Consider the following 14083-nt stretch of genomic DNA (forward strand, 5'->3'; position numbering starts at 1 on the left):
ATTTTATCAATTTTGATAAAATTTAATTAGTTATAATAAATTTTACATAATTAATTATTAAGAATTCTAAATAAATTTTTATTTAAACTAAATATTAAAATTTTATATTTACAATGAATTCAACTAAATTTCATGAAATTAGTTTATACCAAACACTACTACCTTAATGATAAATGTATTTATTAAAATTAAGAGATTCAAATTCAACTCTTCTTTTTTGTTATTGATGTAAATCTTATTCAATAATATTTTTAAGGTAACATTTAATATTTTAATTATCAATGGCATAATAATTATATTAATATTTAAAAATTAAAAAAATAATTTATAAAAAGTTATTATAATAATTAAGAAAGTGTTTTGATTAAAATTAATAGGATAATATTATTATTTTTATATTTAATAATTAATTTAATAATTATTTTTATTAAATATTTATATTTTAAATTAATATATAAATAATTAATTATTAATAACTAATATTTAATAAAAATATCAATTACTATTAAAATAACTGATAAATATTAAAATAATTAATATTTTATAATTTTTAAATAAAATATTTAATTTTATAATAATGCTATTTATAGTAGCATTCAATGCATGGGTAGCGTCTAAGATGCTAATATTAATCATATATGTCTATTTCATCTCTCTTTAATAAATAGTTTGAGTCTCAAATTTTTTGGGTATTTTAAATTTTCAATTACACTTTTTTTTTTAAAAAAAAAACTCTATTGTAGAATATGATTGTAATAAAAAAAAATTATCATTGGAATTATAAAATTATTTTGAAAAGAAAACTGTAAGGATATGGCCATTTAATTTTTCCATAAAAAGCAAATATATTTAATTATATATAATGTTTTAATAAATTATTGTAATTTAGAGGTTTTTATTTCTTATGTTATGAAATGGATTTGTGGGTAAAATAAGTTGATGAAAATTAAACTGTTTTTATACAAAATGTGGATTACAACAAAGAAATAATCACATTAAGCAGTTTTATTTAACAAAAAGGAGATAGTAATATTAATTAATTATAATTATAACTAATAAAAATTTTCAAAATACAAAAAATTGGGATATGGATAGTACAAAGATCCGACCCACTACCATCCAATTGCATGAAAAGTGGAAATCTGCATGCAGGACATGTGGGTAAAGTTCAGTTAGCACGACAAAAAAGAATTTTTAAATACCATTAAAACGGCAAGGTCATTTTCGTAAAAAGATAGAGATGAGAACCCTATATTTATCAAATTTCCGCCATCCCGGATCTTTCGCGACGTTGTTTCAGACAAATTTTCTTCTCCGCAGAGCTAAAAAGTCACCGCCTCTCTTCTCCTTTTTTATTATTATTTCTTATTTCTCATCTTTTATTTAAATAAATAAAGAAGAAAAATCTCTGGTTTTACGCCGGTTGGCTGCAGAAACCGCTCAGCTATGCCATTATATCTAAGCTACACCTCCTGCTAATTTATTTTTTCTCTCTTTTTCTCTGTTTTGTGCACAGGGACTTACGTTTCTTCTTCATCTTTGTACTAGATTCTCTCCCTTTCTTTGCTCTCTCGAGTAGGTCATTCCATCGATTCGAAGAGTTATCTTTCAAGCACAAAATCCCAAATGGGTTTTCCGTGCACTGTATTTCTAGAACTTAGCTCTTCAATCTTTTGAAAACAAATCCCTGATTGTTTTTTGGAAAATTATTTTGACTTTGCTAGTTGGGTTAGTGATTATCGTTGTAGCTCTTTCTTATTTGTAATAGGAAGTTTTTAAGTAACGGATTAAGGTAAAGTTTGTTGGTGGTCCTCTGGAGGTTTTTTTTTTATTTTTTTTTTATTTTTGTTTGTTTCATGAGAAAATTTTTGTTTTTAATGTTGGGTTTTGTTTAGTTATACAGGGTTATCGTTTTTTATTTTCTATTCTTAAGAAAGGGGTAAAGGAAATAATGGCACCAGCTACTAACTGGCTTTCCTTTTCACTCTCTCCGATGGAAATGTTGAGGTCATCTGAATCTCAGTTCTTATCCTATGAGAGCACCTCCACTGCCTCTCCTCACTATTTGATCGAAAACTTCTATGATAACGGTAATAACTTACTCTATTGCCTTGGTTTTCCTTCTTCTTTTCTTCATCTCCCCTCTTGCTCTTTTGTTTTTGTTTGTTTACCTGTACTGAGAAGGCTTTAACTTCTGTTTGATATCCGAGAAAGTGCTAGAAAAGATACAGATAATAAGCAGCCGAGTGAGATAGTTGCCTATTACTGTTACTAGTTCAAGCTCACACTTGCACCAGACACATGTATTTCGCCGACTCAAATCTCACTAAAAACAAGCAAGTCCCAAATTTTCCTTTACTGTTTTGATTGATAAGGAAAGGGAAGAAAGTGTATACTCGTGTTCAATTCATGAGAGTTACCCGAGTATCCAACAATCAAAATACACAGTTGCAATAGCACTGTTCAAAATATTTGCTTGTGAAAGATACCCCATGGAATCATAAATCTAAGCTTCAAATCCAAGTTATACCTAAACAATCTTTATGTAACTCTCTTGACTTGATATCACTCCTTTTCCTGAGTCATCGGATTAACCCGCTTATCACTTGTTCACAGGCTGGGGAATTTCCAAGGAAGCCCAAGGGGCTACAACAATGGCAGAGACCGCTATCCTCACAAGCTTTATAAACCCAGAAACCCACCACCAAGAAGCACCAAAACTCGAGGACTTTCTTGGGGATTCATCATCAATTGTTCGATACTCAGACAATAGCCAAACAGAGACTCAGGACTCATCTCTGACTCACATCTATGACCAGGGCTCTGCTGCTTACTTCAGCGACCAACAAGATCTCAAGGCGATTGCTGGGTTCCAAGCCTTTTCAACTAACTCGGGGTCGGAGGTAGATGACTCGGCTTCAATAGCCCGGACTCAGCTTGGTGGCGGTGAGTTTGTGGGTCACTCGATTGAATCGACAGGAAACGAATTGGGTTTCTCTAATTGCACCGGTGCAAATAATGCGTTGTCACTTGGGGTTAATAATCAGAGTTCCAAAGAGAAGGCTATTGTTCCAGCTGAATCTGATTGCCCTAAAAAGATTGCCGATACTTTTGGCCAACGAACTTCAATTTACAGAGGAGTCACTAGGTACACCACTGTTTCTTACTTTTGTTTCTGGTTGTTTTGTTAATCTATTAATTTCATGTGTTGATCAATCTTCCCGAATGAATATATTATGGTAGGGGTTTAATTATGATTTCTTGGTGAATATAGGCGCATGTGTTTTTTTTTTTTTTTGAAATGGATAAATAAAAAGCATAAATCAATGTGTAAAATCAGTCACAAGACTAATTCCTAATCTTCTCAAAAATTTCTTTTCCATTAAATTGATGCAGACACAGATGGACAGGTAGATATGAAGCGCATCTTTGGGATAACAGCTGTAGGAGAGAGGGTCAGGCAAGAAAAGGGCGTCAAGGTCCTAACTTTCACTCTCTTTCTTTCAAAACTATATTTAACATACAAATGGGAAAAGCATATATTTTGTAATTTTGTGTTTAAGAGATGGATGCACTGTAACACTGAAAAGAAACTTGCATGCAATCGAAGGCATTGACTAATAGAGAATGGATCTCGTAGGGTGGGAGGAGGTTTTTGCATCAGAGCACCTTTGGCTTCTTGTTTCCGATATTATCTTCAGTCTTTTGTTAGACTGATGTTGGTATATACATCTGCGGATGGTACTTTTTAAAATCAGTCTACTGTTGCTTTTCTTCTAATTTTCTTTTCTTTTCCTTCAATTATGTGATTGATTTGATCAGATGTGCCGCCAATTTTGTTCACACTTGGCCTCACTCTTCCTTCTCTTACCTCACCTGGGTCCCTCCCCTCAACTGCAAGGTTTTGTTTGACCCGACCTACTGGCCACTTCCACACCCCCACCATGCCTCAGACGTTGCAGATATCAATGAAACTCTGATATCTTCTGTCAGCCATGGATTTTTTACCTTTTTTTTTTTTTTTTTTTTTAGAGGGTGTCAAGGTTTGACCAGTGCTCCCACGTTCAACTCAAAGATAAAATTTTAAACCCCCCGCGCCTCTCTCTCTCTCTCTCAATATTAAAATTGCCCACCCATTATTATTGCCGAAACTTGCTGGCAGTGGTGCTGGCATTATGGTCTAAAACTTTAGCTCCTTCCACACTCAGTATATAGTACCTTAGGGTCTTCTAGTGAATATGCATATATAGTGAACAAAGTAGAGATTCCAAGAGTTGTTGAAGTTCTTGGTATTGGAACTGTGTGCTAATAATAATAATAATAATTATTATTATTATTATTAGTAGACAGAAAGAAACTTTTGTCCTGCATGCTGCAGTTAATGGGTAAATGCCTCTTTCTTAATGGGTAAATGCCTCTTTCTTAATAGACTATCACATGGTTCTCCTCTTATTTTCTCCTTTAAGTGATGGATTCAGGCTGATATTTTTGACCACCTTTTTTTTTTCTCCTATTGAAAATTCTCTCTTTCCCATTTTGCATGAAAACGTGGGATCGTGGATTCTGGCTGGCGTTTAATATTTTGAATCTGCTCTACAGTATACTTAGGTAAGCTGATCTCCTTTATTTTGTTTATTTTGTTTACGGATTGATCTCTAAAAGAATGTGGGAAAGAATCTGGTTGATGAATCTTGTATAATTTATATAGGTGGATATGATAAGGAAGAAAAGGCCGCCAGGGCTTATGATTTGGCAGCTCTGAAATATTGGGGTCCCACTGCAACCACCAACTTCCCTGTAATATTTATTTTCTTTGATACTTCTATTTATTTGTTGATCTTTGCATTTGCATGAGAAACTATGTTAAGGCTTTACTAAGCAAGACAGCATGTCTCTCCCAGGTTACACATTATACTAAAGAACTTGAGGAGATGAAATATGTGTCTAAACAAGAATTCATTGCCTCGCTGAGGAGGTATATTGCCCAAACAACTCTGCAATTTTTTTCCCCCCTTAAAATTTTCTTCATTCATCAACTAAACTTTCTTATGAAAACTGATAGGAAGAGCAGTGGGTTTTCAAGGGGAGCCTCTATATACAGAGGAGTAACAAGGTTTGTATTTTTGTTTATCTTTTAATCTCAACCTTGCTGCATATACGAGCCAGTAATGACGTTGATACATTTGTGATAAAAAATTTGCAGGCACCATCAACAGGGTCGTTGGCAGGCAAGAATAGGTCGTGTTGCAGGAAACAAAGACCTATACCTTGGCACATTTGGTAAGGATATGATTCCTCTTAGCTAGAATGCTACCCTTCCCTCTTGAATTCAAAATATTTCTGAATCTAATTGGTTTAATTGATAAGAAAACATTAGGCAATATGTATAGATGTATAAACTTGCACAATTTTGTGCTTGTCCATTAGCACGTTGAGGAGTGCTGGACACCATCTTTGATAATAGTCACTTTTAATGCTTGTCGTATTGTCGCTCCACCTCATTTATCTTCCTTTAATAGTTATGATGGATAGACGTGAATAAGTGATGGGAGAGAAAAAAAAAAAAACTCTAATTTGTCTTTTAGTGATAATAAATAAAAGAAAAAAAATTTGAGAAAAAGATGATGTGGACCAATAATATGGCAAGTGTTAAAAGTGACCGGAGGCGATGGCTAGCTTTCCTCTTAGCACATGTGTTAACTTCCATTTGATCATTAATTAGCTTTATAATTTATAAGGATTCTGAGGAAAGCGTTATGAATCAATAAATACCCGACCTTTAACTGTTAACAGCCACTGAAGAAGAAGCAGCTGAGGCATATGATATAGCAGCCATAAAGTTTCGGGGTATGAATGCAGTGACCAATTTCGAGATGAGCCGATATGATGTGGAAGCTATCATGAAGAGTGCTCTTCCCATTGGTGGGGCAGCCAAGCGGTTGAAGCTCTCGCTTGAAGCCGAGCAGAAACCGACACTGAACCATGAACAGCAGCCTCAGAGTAGCAGCAATAATATCAGTTTTGCTTCTATGGCGCCTGTATCTACTATCCCTTGTGGTATTCCTTATGAAAACACAACAGTCTATCATCACAACCTTTTCCACCACCTTCAATCTGCTAACAACTTTGGTGGGACTGATTCTTCCGGCTCCGCCTCATCGATGGCGAGTCCGATGACTTTATTGCCACAAACAGCTGCAGCTGAGTTTTTTATATGGCCTCATCAATCTTATTGACCAAAGCAGTTTTGACTTAAGAAAAAGCAGCTAACATGTGGCAGCTGGCCGAGTCGAAGTTATCTTCCTAGCTGACAAATATTGCTGACTGTTCTACCTGAATGTAACTCTTAGCTAACCTTGGCAGGAGTAGGAAAGAAAAGCGAGTAGGTTTTTCCTTTTTCTTCTATTTTGTTTTAATGGATAAGGTCCTAGTTGCAGTATGATGCTGGATTTTGTAACTAACTTGTCTTAAATATGTGTTGAATGATGGAGCATCCAAATACTTGCGGAAAGGTTTTCAAGATTATTCTCCAATTTTGCTAGTCTTGGAGCAGGTAACAGAATTTGTCTAATGCGTGAATGTATTTGATCATTGACTGTTCATTAATTTCATGAGATAGAAATCTAATGATAATGAAATAGAAATCTGATAGACTTCCCCAAGAGTTTCTTATAGCTAATTACAGAATTTGTCTAATGCATAAATATATTAATGCATTGATTCTTTCACTAATTCATGAAATCTGATGACAATTTTCCCTCGAGTTGCTAAACGTAGTACATGAGCAAGTGTTACTAAAAACCTACATCATTGCAAGCCCAGCCGGTCTAAGCCATTGCGAGCCTCAACGGACCCGGGTTGGACCTTTAGGGCCTCCCCAAAAGCCCATTTAGCATCCTCCCTCATTCCTTTCCACTCGTAACACTGGCCCAACAAACAAAGCGCTCTTTCTCCTTCACCACTCAGCTTCACACCCTCCTTTAAATCGTCAATAGCCGAGTCAACTCGCCGTCTCCGATTCACAGCCATCTTTAACTCGGCCCTCTTGATCAACGCATCCCCACGCTCTCTCCCCTCCAACGACTTCACACGCGGCGAAGACAGCGCCGACTCGAGAGCTTTCAGGGCAGATCCCTTGTGACCCATGAGATCGAGAGCTAGAGCCTTGAGGAGTAGAGGCGCGGGATCTCTGGGAGAGAGAGAGATTGCAGTTTCGGCTTCAAGGAGTGCGTTTTTGGCTAGGCTTAGAGATTGGGATTTATGAGATGTGGATTTGGCTTTGGCTAAGAAGTGAGTACCTTGGATGAAGTGGCGATTGGACTGCAAGGAGGCTCTGTTCTTGGTGCGAAGCTTGGTTAGGGCTTGTTTGGGGAAATATTGGATGGCTATGAACATGGCAACGGCAAATATGAGAATAAGCACTTGAATTGCAGCATCTATGAATGCCATTGATTTGGGGGGAGAGCTTCTTCTATCCCCAGAATAGCAGAATTGAGCAACCGGAAAGCCGAGTGGGTTGTGGCACTTCCAGCTTTCACGTACCCATCTGATTTTTTATTGGGCTGGGCTGGCTTTGGTTACCTGTAGGCCTGATCTCATCCTGCCCAATGTTAGAATTGGCAAGCCAAAATACATAATACAACTTATTTTTAATGGGGTTAAATTCCTAAATGTTGGCTTCTTCGGATCTCACATTTGGTAAAGTTGTGTGTGTGAGTTATATATGACCAAAAATTCTATTAATATTATCATGATTTTAACAGCGGTCCAATTCTATCTCTGACCTATATGTGTGTTCTTTCTTTGACCAAAAAAAAAAAAAAAAGTAACCATCTGGGTGAAAATACAAGAGAGGTGAGAGTCCACAATGATAGCCTTGATTGAGGTCTGCAAGTTCATGGATGTACTTAGAAGTTGATTCTTTGGAATCTCACATTGTGGTGAGGGCGTGCGTGTATGGATTATACAGGATTAAAAACTGTTAAAATTACTATGATTTTAACATCGGTTCAGTTCTGTCTCTGACCCGTGTGTATTCTCCTCCTTTGACAAAAAAAAAAAAATCCTAAATGTTAATTTAATAACTCATTTTATAAATTATAGATATAAAATTATTTGATATAATAATTTTTTTTAAATTTCATCTGTTGATTGAATGAGATCAGAAATGCAGGTGAGCACTTCCCTCTGTTTGACTATTTGCTTGAGAATTTTTATGTATTGATTGATTTTCTGTATCTGTGTATTGTGATTACTCTTCATTACTGTTCAATATGATTTCATGTCAAACAACCCATCGGGAGAAAATCCTGAAGGAGAAAAATGTTGATTTCTCCACTCACGAAGAAAACGGAAATTCGAACATTTTTTTCCTCAAAAACACAGTGGAAAACTAAAGCAGCAGAAACAGCAGTAGCTCCTCCTAAGTGTATCAAATAAAACACTACTCCATCACAAGTTGCATATGACGATTGAGGTCATTGAGGTAACTGGTGCAAGTATAATCTTGTATATCACAACCATCCAAAATCACAGCCCTCCCTGCATTAGTCTTTTGCTTCAAATCTATTGGTGCTTCCTTACCCTTCAATAACTGCACAACCTGAACTTGTGAAACATTACTTTTAGATGTGAATTCTGCTTCTTATTAATGAATTATCATTTAATAGAAGAGAGAACAAACAAATTTCATACCCGATTCATGTGCGGACGCATAGATGGTAGGTGGTTGATGCACATTGAAGCTGTTAACATGGCACGCTTCATTTCAGCCGGATCATAATCGTTACCTAATCGCAGATCAGCTAATTCTTTAGCATTGTTTTCCTGTAACAGTGGTTTTGCCTGTGCAGAGAAGCAGCAAAGTTTGTCAGTGTTTTCATGAACAAATGGCTATAAAACCCAGGAGTTAAATCCAAGAGCTAACAAATTAACCTGTTTGTGGACATAAAATGTATAAAAACATGAAGCTTTTACTTGAAGTTTGAAATCACTTGGATTTCCATGAACAATAATGGAAGCAAAAGCAGATCTTACCCACATCACAAGGCTTTGTCTACTCGAATCAACGGCATGGCGACCTGTTATTATCTCTAGTAATAGAACCCCATAAGCAAATACATCAGTCTTCTCATCAACTATCCCATGCATAAAATACTCTGGAGCCAAATACCTGAAACCCATTTTAAGTTTCCATTAGTCCAAATCAAGAAGAACATTTAGATAAGAGAGATGAAAAAGACATTTTTCTGAAGCTGTAAGACTAACCCGAATGTGCCCTCAATGGGAAAGACAACATGGTGAACCCAATTTTCTGGAAGCCACTTTGCCAGTCCAAAATCAGAAATCTGCAAAGATAAACAAAATTGAGAGATTATATATGTTCATTTGAAAACATACTCTAAAATATACATGGAGATGATATTTAACATTCTTTGAATTGAAAACTGACCTGAGCTTCATAATCTTCACCAAGCAATATGTTAGAGGCTTTGATGTCTCTATGGATAATCCGTCTTTGGCAATCGTGATGCAGGTACAGCAATCCTTCTGCTATTCCTATAGATACCTGAAACCTTTTCTTCCAATCTAGACATTCTCCTCCACCTGAAACATTGAATGTCTCAGTTATTAGCAACAGAACTAATATATATTTATGTTCAAGAGACGAATAAAATAGGAGTTAGACGCAGCACCATGGAGAATGGAAGCAAGGCTGCCATGTGGTAAATATTCGAGGACAAGATGCAAACCGCCATCGATGCTGAAACCAAGCAATTTAGCAGCATTGGGATGGTTTATGTGTGCAATAATCCCAAGCTCAGATAAAAAATCGCCAATTCTACCCTGTTCTTCCTTTTCAGTCTTGACTATCTTCTTCACAGCTACAACTTGACCATCAGACAAACACCCCTTGTACACTTTTGCGTGGCCACCCTTTCCAATCAAATTCTCTACGAATTTTTGATGTGTAATTAGAAGCATAACAAAATAAAAACAATGGGAAAAGGCAAGCAATATAATGTAAAGTGCATCTTTTTTCAGTGAAACATCAAACCATCTGATCAGATCATTGCGATATTCATAAAATCGGCTGCATAAATATGTTGGATTAACTAATTCTTAGTAATATATGAGTTACTGACAAGTTGTGATGTTTAGAAGCCACAATTGATTAACAATGCTAAAAATTCAGTAGTAGCTCAACATTATTTTGTTTGAGTAGGGAATGAGAGAGTGATGACTCAAATCTGATTCTGCCAGTTGAGTGATATATGCCTTCAGCCACTCACTCACTTGGCAAAGCCAGGTTAGACAGTAGCTCATTACATTAGACCTGAAGTTTAGTTTTATAATAAAACAATTAGTTATGTATATGTCATTTGAGAGGGTACATATATAAACCAAGGGATCAAAACATTATTATAAGCATTTGCAACTCACAGATTGGACTAGAATTTAATATCTTAGGCCAAACAGCAGCATAGAAAACCCAAAAAAACATGTCATTGTCAGCTAATATAAATGGTACTTAAATCCCTCTTCAATGAACTAAAATATATCTAAAAATTGCTCTGGATGAACACTGACAAACCACCCCAGTTTTATTAACTCAGAGCTATAGTCAGCTAGGCCAAGGCCTTGAAGTGGATGGCTACTGAAAGTTACGAATAAAAACTTGGGTTTTTCATGGCAGGCAGAGTTCTTAATAAGTTTGGTCCCACCATAACTCTCCTAATTCCTCCTAAATAAAAATAAGTCAACACAGTCTCCTAACATTTGCAGGCGGCATTGACTGCTAGGTTTTGGAATTTGGATGCTCACTCTTTCGAAATTTCAAACTTGTAGTTGGAAACTTTAATGAGACAAAAGTATTAAACTATGAAAATGACCTCCATTGATAAACTAAGAAGAATTACGACATGACAAGACTGGGGAAGCAGAAATTAAACATAACTGTTTGGAATATCACTTGAGGAAATTAGTCCACATGGCATTGTAAAAGAAAAAAGTAAAAAAATTAAAAATTAAAAAAATAAAAATTAAAGGGCATTTAAGTATTGGTAAACCAAATCATGGTGAGAGGAGCTCTCTCAATTTCAAGTGAAGTTTAGCTTATAACCCTGTCAGTTTGATCAGAGCAGTTATAAAGTGTTGCAAAAGCCAAATCCAACTTGTATTCTCAACAATAACTATTTAGCATTTACCCTGTACCCTGTTAGTTTGATGATTCACACTGCAGAGTTCCTAATTTTCAACAATAAATATTTAGTATTTACCCATAAGCTGAAAAATGAAACTGTTTGATGCCTTCCTGACCTTTCTATCTTCCTTTAAACCAAGAGTACAGAGAAAAAGGAGACGAATAAGAGAACAGAAATGCAGAAAATATTAGAAAGAAGGGAACAATTTTTAAGTGAGAAATTCTTACCAGAACTGAAATTATCAGTTGCAGCCTCAAGTTCTGCATAATCAAAATTTCTCCAGGATGGTTTAGGAATTGGCATGCCTTCCCAATCAATCACCACATGAGGGGAATTCTGCATTCTAGTCAATTTCCTTTTCAAATTCCTCTTAGCAATAATATCATAGTTGTTGAGCAATGGAATCACAGAAAACCTTCTCATGGATTTCTTCCTAAACGAATCAAGCATGCTCTTCCATTGTAACAAATTACCCTCTCGTTCAGGGACTAATTTCTCGGTAGAATTTGAGCTACTGCTGCCGCTGTGATCAGAGCACGGACTTAAAATAGGAATCTCCAATACACCTCTTGGTGAGGGTTCATCAAGGATGAAGTCTCTCTTTTTCTCGTCACTCTGTATTTCCATTTCTGGGATTTCCCGGATTTCTTCTTCTGTAAACAACAATTCATTTCAGTGATGGAAAAGAAAACAACCATCTTTTTTTTTTCCTAACCACCTTTTTTTTTTTTCCTTTTATGACTACAGCTGAGCCATAGACAAGCAAGGAGAAAAGGGAAAGATACAGGATGAGGGAAAACTACAATTTTTTTTTTTTCATTTTTCTTTTCCCTTCCTTGTCTCAGCAACTAAACAAACCAAAAACTAGAAAAAAAAAAAAAAAAGCGGTTTACCTTCCATAGCCATTGGCTAAAATTTCTGGGTGTTTGATATCTTAAACTTAAATCAAAGAAAGAAAGTTCCTTGAATGAAAATGATATCAAATACCCAGAAACAAAGAAAACTAGGAATCCAAGTTCCTACATAGTATAAACAGAGTAACCAAGAGAGAAACAGAAAAAAAGAGAGCCAGATAAATACACGGATAGAGAGACAGAGAGAGATGAGGGGAGCTCCAAGAATGGTATATCTTTAGAAGTTGGTTATTCTTGAACAGAGGAAGGGAGAGAGAGCTAAAACCAGCTTGAGGATGATTGGAACCTGTGCCATATTTATACAACTTTCCGTTACTCTTCCATAGATGGGCTTATTATATTAACTCATATTATTTTTTTTTTTTAAAATTGAAAAATAAGGAAAGAAAGGAAGGAAAATCAATTACTATGGCGATAAAATCATGGCCGTTTATCTTTTGGGTCGCGATATTTGCCGCGACTGGCGCTTGAAAAGAAGAAGAATGGAGGGACATAAACGAACTGGCGGGTACGAGATCGATTGGGTATTACGGAAAAGGGCTAATTGCTTCAATCTGTACGGTACCTGTTAGAACTACGAGATTTTTTTTTTTATCCCCCGAAAGATAGCGCAAATGATTTAGCGACGAACGTTTGTTATAATTTTATCAAAATTTTTATTAAAATTTAATTAATATTATTAAAATTTAAATTTATTTTAAATTTAATTAAATTTATTATTAATCACTTAAACTCATCATAAATATAATAATTATTATTTAAAAAATATTTAAATATATTTAATTTATATTTTTTAATTAATAATTATATATATAAATTTATTTTTATTAATAATTTATATTTTAAAGCTTAATAATTTTTATAAAATATTTAAATTTTACTTTATTTAAAATAAAAATATAAAATTTATAAATATTATCATAAAAAAAATATATTTATATTTAATTAAATATTTATATAAATAAATTCGAGTAACGGATATCTAATATGTATAATCTGAATCCATTCTGAATATTACTATTTTTTTTCAAATTTAAATTCATCAAAAACCGATTAAGTACTATCCAAATCTGTTTTATCAGAGTTCAGTCAAGTCGAATACTCACAAATACTCAATTCATTGTCACAAATACTCAATTCATTGTCATCCTTAATTTTTTTGTAATTTTATGGCTTGCAGTAATTGTGAAAATTAAAAACTTTAAAAAATATTTTTTTAATTGAAAAATCCATTATAAACCAATTTAAAAACTAAATTTTTTATTAGGATAAATAGTTTTTATATTTCCTTAATTAAAAACTTTCACTTTCCTAAAATTGTTAGTAACACTACAATCCCTAATGTTTAAAATAATTTCAATTTGATTTCAAATATTTTTGCTTGTTTATTATTATACCCAAATATTTTTGAAAATTATGTTTAATATCCAATTATTTAATGAAATTGTATTAAAATACACCCTAAGGCATAAATAAGAAACCATTGGATTTTGCCAATATATATGTATACTAATTAAACTAGTGGCACATTCAAGCTAAAACTTCTATAGAGTTTATGTAAATTTAGGTATTTAGATAAACATTTTATCAATATATATCTGTTTTAATCTAACTGAATTAATTATTAAGATATTACTAATTCAAAATTATCGAGCGGTTTAAATGCTAATCATAAATAAAAAATAAATATTAAATTTGAGATAAATTCTTACATAAATTTAATTTATTGTGAATCTACAATATAATATGTATGATAATATTCATGTAAAAATTAGTAAGACTTACATATTCAAGTAAGTAAAGGTTTAACACAAAGCATGCACCATAAGAAAAAAAGCAATAATGGATATTAATTGTAGGCTTTTTGACTTCAACATGGTTCAAATGTTGAATGTATGATTATGAAAAACTCGAACTTATAAGAGAATAAATTTAATAGTAGTTAAATTAAATATTTATATTTAA

General features: G+C 33.9%; 3 protein-coding genes across 4 annotated transcripts; 1 reads left to right on the plus strand and 2 right to left on the minus strand.

The window, feature by feature from the left end:
• Nucleotides 1-1296: 1296 nt before the first annotated feature.
• Nucleotides 1297-6533, plus strand: LOC110641274 (AP2-like ethylene-responsive transcription factor AIL6). Its single transcript, XM_021792940.2, has 9 exons — nt 1297-2090; nt 2617-3148; nt 3397-3479; nt 4600-4608; nt 4709-4797; nt 4902-4975; nt 5063-5113; nt 5204-5280; nt 5794-6533. The coding sequence occupies exons 1-9, from the start codon at nt 1952-1954 to the stop codon at nt 6234-6236; spliced, it is 1497 nt and encodes a 498-aa protein (XP_021648632.1). The 5' UTR covers nt 1297-1951; the 3' UTR covers nt 6237-6533.
• Nucleotides 6534-6624: 91 nt separating this feature from the next.
• LOC110641275 (uncharacterized) lies at nt 6625-7655 on the minus strand. The gene has a single exon (XM_021792941.2). The coding sequence runs from the start codon at nt 7447-7449 to the stop codon at nt 6808-6810; it is 642 nt and encodes a 213-aa protein (XP_021648633.2). The 5' UTR covers nt 7450-7655; the 3' UTR covers nt 6625-6807.
• A 586-nt stretch (nt 7656-8241) lies between these two features.
• On the minus strand, nt 8242-12637 carry LOC110641252 (receptor-like cytosolic serine/threonine-protein kinase RBK1). Of its 2 annotated transcripts, XM_058154368.1 has the most exons (9): nt 12526-12637; nt 12098-12404; nt 11432-11857; nt 9696-9953; nt 9452-9606; nt 9268-9347; nt 9037-9172; nt 8695-8844; nt 8242-8602 (listed from the first exon to the last, which is right to left on the minus strand). In XM_058154368.1, exons 2-9 carry the CDS (start codon nt 12108-12110, stop codon nt 8444-8446), a joined length of 1377 nt encoding a protein of 458 aa, XP_058010351.1. In that variant the 5' UTR covers nt 12111-12404; nt 12526-12637; the 3' UTR covers nt 8242-8443. The 2 variants fall into 2 exon arrangements, with proteins under 2 accessions (XP_058010351.1, XP_058010352.1); XM_058154369.1 differs by lacking the exon at nt 12526-12637 and having other exon boundaries at nt 12285-12435.
• Between the last annotated feature and the right edge of the window lie 1446 nt (nt 12638-14083).

The sequence above is a fragment of the Hevea brasiliensis genome, chromosome 10 (assembly GCF_030052815.1).
Source record: "Hevea brasiliensis isolate MT/VB/25A 57/8 chromosome 10, ASM3005281v1, whole genome shotgun sequence".
Classification (NCBI taxonomy): domain Eukaryota; kingdom Viridiplantae; phylum Streptophyta; class Magnoliopsida; order Malpighiales; family Euphorbiaceae; genus Hevea; species Hevea brasiliensis.

Bases quoted from the DNA above. Each gene is read 5' to 3' on its own strand.
- LOC110641275 (XM_021792941.2), bottom strand. From the start codon at position 7,449: ATGGCATTCATAGATGCTGCAATTCAAGTGCTTATTCTCATATTTGCC.
- LOC110641274 (XM_021792940.2), top strand. From the start codon at position 1,952: ATGGCACCAGCTACTAACTGGCTTTCCTTTTCACTCTCTCCGATGGAA. The intron at 2,091-2,616 runs GTAATAACTTAC...ACTTGTTCACAG, and splicing joins CGAAAACTTCTATGATAACG to GCTGGGGAATTTCCAAGGAA. The intron at 5,114-5,203 runs GTTTGTATTTTT...AAAAATTTGCAG, and splicing joins ATATACAGAGGAGTAACAAG to GCACCATCAACAGGGTCGTT.
- LOC110641252 (XM_058154368.1), bottom strand. The intron at 9,607-9,695 runs GTGCTGCGTCTA...TCAATGTTTCAG, and splicing joins CCTTGCTTCCATTCTCCATG to GTGGAGGAGAATGTCTAGAT. The intron at 9,173-9,267 runs GTTAGTCTTACA...AATGGGTTTCAG, and splicing joins CCCATTGAGGGCACATTCGG to GTATTTGGCTCCAGAGTATT.